Here is a 6,000-nt window from a genome sequence, read left to right on the forward strand (position 1 = left end):
GCTTTACCATTCAGTCTTTTGCTTAACGTTCATTGATGTTTGGCCTGTATGTGCATCTATGGAAGGGTGTCACAAACCCTGAAGCTGGAGTTACAGACTAGTATAAGCTGCCATGTGGTTGCTGGGAATTGAACTGGAGTCTTCTGGAAGACAGGATCTCACTATGTAGCCTTGGCTATCCTGGAACTCCCCAAGTAGACCAGGCCAGCCTCAACATCACAGATTTTTCTGCTTCCGTCTCCTGAGTGCTGGGGAGTAAAGGCTTGTGCAACCATACCCAGTCCACAAGCTATCCTCGTAAGCAGTCCTTTGCTATAGATGCAGTGTACTCACAAGGCTATCATCATCACTTTTGTTTAGTCCTGGGATATTCTTGTGCCAGTAAGAAAGTCTGTGCTTGTTTTCAGTCCCTCTCCATTGACTCTCTCCCAGTTCCTGTACCCTAGTGAATTTTCTACCACAGTGAATCTGTCTACTATTTTACCTAAGTGAAAATATGCAATGTTAGGTTTTTGTGCATAGATTTATTTATTTTTATACAGTTAGGAAAGAGCCTATAATATTTCTGTTTTTATTCTATTTCTCAAAGTTACATTTCTTTGGAGTTGTGTGGGTGGGAGGTGTGTATGCTATAGCGTCTGTGTGGAGGTCAGAGTGTAAGTTGCCTGAATTGGTTCTTTCCTCCACTATGTGGGTTCTGGGGATCCAATTCTGGTCATCCGACTTAGCAACAGGCACTGTTACCTAGGCTACTAAGATATCTTACCTGCCCAAATGTGCTATTTTTTAAAAGCATCTATTCAGTCTTAGAATTTTTCTTTCTAGCCATATTATAAATCCACACACCGTGTTTGTTTGTTTGTTTTCCTTTTTCTTGTTGACCAGCACTTGCGATATGGTCTCACAGTCCTATGAATAAGCTCTTGGGTTAATTCAGCAGACCCAGCGCTGGCAGAGTATTCATAACTGTCTGATGGTTGTAAAATCACAATGACAGCCTGACACTAAGTTGTGCCAAGGTTTGACAAATTCATTTTAGGATATTAATGAAATACTTCAAAAGCCTGCTGTGAAGCGCTCAGGTTCTTCGTGTTTGAGGTGACGCTTGTTTGCTTGTATTTGTTATTTCAGTGAATTTCTGCTACATTGCCGTCTTCAAACACATGCTTATCTCTTATGTTGTATTGGCATATTTGATGACCGGTGCATCCAGCCACCACATTTAAGAATATTTTATCGGCAAGCAATATTTTCAGTTAATGTTTTAAAAATAAGAATGTGTTTAAACTTGCTGAATGTGTAGATTGACCTTCAGGTTACTGTAGCTTAGTAATTGCTGATGTTTTATTTAAGTACTAGTGCATGAGCTGTGCACATTCTTGTCTTACTAAAATAAGAAATTTTAACTCCAAAAAAAAAAAAAGGTACTGTCCACACCTGTATTTTCTAATGTCTGATCTATGCGCCAGTGAAACTCTCACTCACTCTGAAATGTACGTTTCAGTACTACTGCCAAAGTGCAGCAGAGGCTGGTTGGATTCATGCGTCCCGAGAATGGAAACACCCAGCAAATGCAACAGGAGCTGCAGAGGAAGTTTCATGGTAACTTATTTCTTGTGACCGCACCAATGGAGTGTCTTAAAAACACAGGATTTGTTTTTCTTTTTAATTATGGTTGGGAAAATAGAGAGCAGCATGCAAATGATTTCTTTTTGTACTTTTTTCCGCCTAAGATGTTTGCCTCTTTGTCCCCAGAAAGCATGATATATAGTCTATTTGATGAACTTTTTCTTCATCGTGGTAACATAAATATACCTTAACGTTGACCGTTGTAGTTTTTGACATTTTTAATCATTCATATAGATCCCGGTTACTCTCTCCCTCCATCCACTCTCCCTCCCTTCCACTACAGTCAAACCTCCCACACCCCGGGCCCTTTCCAGCTTCATGACTTAGTTTTCTTATGTAATCCTTTGGGCCATCTGGGTGATCTATTGGGCTAGGTCATTGAACTTGGTGGGGTCACCAGTGAGTACACAGCTGAGGAACTGATCCCCCGTCTCTGATTCCATTGCTAGGGAATGATTGGGTTTGAGCCCCTGGGCTCCTTAAGTATACAATTCAGCATATTCAGTATGTTCATGTTGTGCGACGATTGAACTTTCTTATTATTCCATAGTGAAACTCCTACTTTCCCTGTCATCAGCTCCCACTGATCTTCCATTTTCTTCATTTTGACTCTGAGTACTTAGCATAGCATTTATTTCATTGTGTTACTGGCTTACTTACTTAGCATACTCCTTTCCACATCCAACCATGCTGTAGCATATGTTAGAATTTCCAGTCTAAGACTGGATAACAGTCTTTTGTAACACACACATGCACACACAATATAATATAATATTTATTCATTTTTGTCCCTTTTGATGTATTCTACTTACTTATAAGATAAGGCAAGTTATCATGACTGACCGAATTGATTTAATAATATACTAGGGTATGTTATACAAGGTTTGAGAAACTCAGTCCTGGGAAACTTGAGGTGCCTTCTAGAAAGCCCTCTAAGTATTGTTTTAGGGGCACTGTGTTAGGAGGAGTCTAAGTGTCTGTTGGGTGGAACTGTTGAATGTGGCAAAGTTAAGAAATGAGACAAAGCCACTACAGTGTTTTTATTTTCCACATAAGCATATGCAGATGTTTTTCATGTGTATTCACGACAGTGTATTTCAGGGCATGAGAACGTGAATGCTCCAGTTGGCTGTAGTGGAGGCAGGGGAGACGTGGGCATGTCGCTCTTAGCTGTGCTGTATTTGACACGAGGAAGCAGTCCCCCTGTGTCATTTGGTGAAATGTCGTTACTTGTATTTTGTTATTAGAGGCTCAACTGAGTGAGAAGATTTCACTTCAGGCCATCCAGCAGCTGGTTAGGAAGTCATACCAAGCTCTGGCTCTGTGGAAACTCCTTTGTGAACATCAGTTTTCTGTCATTGTAGGAGAACTTCAAAAGGTGAGGTGGCTTTTGTCCTCTACCCAAAATGCTTTTTTTTTTTTTTTTTTTTTAATGTTCATGTGTGCTCTATGTGGTGTTTGAGGCAGGTGGATCTTTCTAAGTTGTAGGCCAGCTTGGTATTTGTAATGAATTAATCCCAGGACAGCCAGGGCTGTGTAGAGAAAACTCCACCTCAAAAAAATTAAATTAAAAATTGATGCATGTGTGTATTCTGCCTATATGTGTGTAAATGCTTGCCTGGTGGTGCCGAAAGGAGCCGTCAGATGCCCTTGGAACTGGAGTTACAGATGTTGTGATCTTCCGTGTGGGTGCTGGGAACTGAGGACATCAGATGCCCTTGGAACTGGAGTTACAGATGTTGTGACCTTCCGTGTGGGTGCTGGGAACTGAGCCTGTGTCCTCTTTAAGAGCGCCAGTGCTCTTGACTGCTGAGCTGCCTCTCCAGTCCCTACAGTTCTAGCTTTAAGCAACGTTTCAAAATGAAAAAGTGGTCTCCAGTTCAATTTCCTAGTGGCAGGCAGAGAGTGGTTACAGTTGTTTTTGCAGTCTTTCTTGGTTTTTAAACTTACATAAACTTTTGTTTTCCCCCTTTTAAAATTTGAAACTCTGCTATTTAGTGGATGGAAACCATTTTATTTTCCATGCTAGGAAGCATGTTTTCGGATTTCCTTGCATTATAAACTTAGGGTAGGAACTTCTTAGGCTCCAAGTCATTTGTGACCTGCTTTCAAGCCTTCCTTGCCTTCTGTTACTGTGTATGTGTTCAAGGAATGCAAATAAGTATTTGCCCCAAAGCTTGCAATATTTTGTAAATATTTTTGTTGAGATTTAAGAAAAAAAATACATAACTATAAAAATACTTTCTGGACTGCAAAATGACCTTACCTTTTAGAGCTATAGCTTAGCAAGAAAATGTGTTCAAAATGCAGGTCAAATTCATGCATCTAATTTTGGAATCACAACATTATTTAGGAAAAACAAAATGAAAGCACAAGATTCTTTTGTCTTTGATCTTTGGAGACAGGACCACACTATGTAGCTCTGGCTGTCCTGGAACTTCCTGTGTTCTCCACACTGCCCTCCGTCTCCCAAAGGTCTGGCTGCCTGAACCTCCAAGTGCAGAGACGACACAACTCCTTTCAGCCAGATTTTTTTTATAGGTAGCCTAGTGATTGTTTTTGCCAATGGCCAAAAGCAAAGTGGCCTGATACTAGTGCTGGCTCTACCTTGATTCGACTTTTTTCATTCAAAGTCAGAGGTCTGAATTAAAACTACTATAGGCTCTGACTTTATATGATTTTATTGCTTTTTTTTTTTTTTGCAAAGCTGTGTCAATGGTGTATTTTGTTTGTCAGTGCTGGGAGCCTTAGCCCTATTCTTATTTAAATTGGAGTCTATTGGTAGAGTCTTTTATTACTAATGAAATTTCAGCATGGTGGCTCATACATTTTAATCTTAGTATTTGGGAGGCTGAGGCAGGTAGATCTGTGTTTAAGGCCAGCCAGGTCTACATAGTAAGTTCTAGGCCAGTAAGTGCTATCTAGTGAGGCCCTGTCTCAAAAAACAAATGAATTCTACTTTGTGAGGAAATAAAGTATTCTTTGATTTTGATGAAAGGTTTTCTCTCTCTTTCTAGGAATTTCAAGAGCAGCTGAAGATCACCACCTTTAAGGATCTAGTGATCAGGGACAAAGAGGTCACTGGAGCATTAATTGCTTCTCTTATCAACTGCTACATCAGAGACAACGCTGCTGTAGATGGCATTAGTTTACATCTACAGGACACCTGTCCACTTCTGTATAGCACAGATGATGCAGTTTGCTCTAAGGTATGATGTATGATGTGTCACTGCTTCTTTAGTGTTTTATATGTGAGGTTTCATAGTGATGAGTGGGAGTGGAGAATCATGATTTTTCCATACATGACCTCAGGGTCATTTCTTAATATGCTCCACTGTCAGAATCCTCAATTAAGAGATGGGTTGAAGTATATAGTTTCTTAAAAGTACATGTATACTCTTTTAAGAGCGTACTCTTTTTTGTTACATATAGAGAATCTTTGACAGTATTTTTAGGCCATGGTTTAAAAGACAAAGCCTATGGGACTGGACAGTGATGTCTTTTGGCTCAGTGGTTAAGAGCACTGACCTTTTCCGGAGGACCCAGGTTCAACTCCCAGCACCCATATGGCAGATCACTACTGTCTATAAAACCAGTCCCAAGGGTTCTGCCGCCCTGATCTGACACCCATAGGCATCAGGAACATTCTGCTCAGACATACATGCAAGCAAAACACCCACACACATAAATTTTAGAAAGGTGAAGGTTAGCAATTAAGGGAAAAGCATCATTTAATTTAGTAATTAAGATAATTGGAGTTTGTTTCCTTCCTTAGTAAGGAAAATCACTAAAACTTTAAGTAAATTTGGAGTGAATCAAAGTTAATGAGGCAATTCTTATTGATCCTTTCCTACAGGTGAAAAAAAAAAATTAAGTGTCACATGATGAACTGCCTGCTGACCAATAATGTATTGACTAGGCAAGAGCATTCCCAGACAAGGATATCTGGGAAAGACTAGCTAGGATTATTTTGGTCAAAAACTTTTCTGCCTAAAAGTAAGAAGTAAGTTTGTAGAATTTTTATTTATAATGATAATAAGCCACATGTAAATTTAGACAGACTAAACATATAAACAGCATCGTCTGCCTGCTTGATTTTGCCTCTGTTTAAACTTTTCTCCTCTCTTTAGGCAAATGAGCTTCTTCAGCGTTCCCGACAAGTTCAGAGTAAGAATGAGAGAGAGCGAATGTTAAGGGAGTCACTGAAGGAGTACCAGAAAATCAGCAACCAAGTAGACCTTCCCAGTGTTTGTGCTCAGTATAGGCAAGGTGAGAACCACATCCTTCTTTGTATCTTTTTCATAGCTAAGAGGACACAAGGCCATGTGTGAGTGCAGCAGAGTGAGCTAGAGTCTCTTCTCAGAGGACATG

The 6,000-nt window shown here is 39.9% G+C and overlaps 1 protein-coding gene across 3 annotated transcripts in view; it reads left to right on the forward strand.

The window, feature by feature from the left end:
- Positions 1–6,000, forward strand: part of Nup155 (nucleoporin 155) — a 54,346-nt gene that overhangs the window by 30,432 nt on the left and 17,914 nt on the right. For all 3 annotated transcript variants that reach the window (XR_003711414.1, XM_028767623.1, XM_028767624.1), the window contains 4 exons: positions 1,505–1,602; positions 2,877–3,007; positions 4,647–4,838; positions 5,760–5,898. Coding sequence is in view for 2 of the 3 variants with exons in the window: in XM_028767623.1 (XP_028623456.1) it covers positions 1,505–1,602; positions 2,877–3,007; positions 4,647–4,838; positions 5,760–5,898 (560 nt within the window). In the remaining variant the exon portion in view is untranslated. The remainder of the gene's footprint in view (positions 1–1,504; positions 1,603–2,876; positions 3,008–4,646; positions 4,839–5,759; positions 5,899–6,000) is intronic.

Source organism: Grammomys surdaster, unplaced genomic scaffold (assembly GCF_004785775.1).
Source record: "Grammomys surdaster isolate TR1022 unplaced genomic scaffold, NIH_TR_1.0 174, whole genome shotgun sequence".
In the NCBI taxonomy this organism is placed as follows: Eukaryota; Metazoa; Chordata; class Mammalia; order Rodentia; family Muridae; genus Grammomys; species Grammomys surdaster.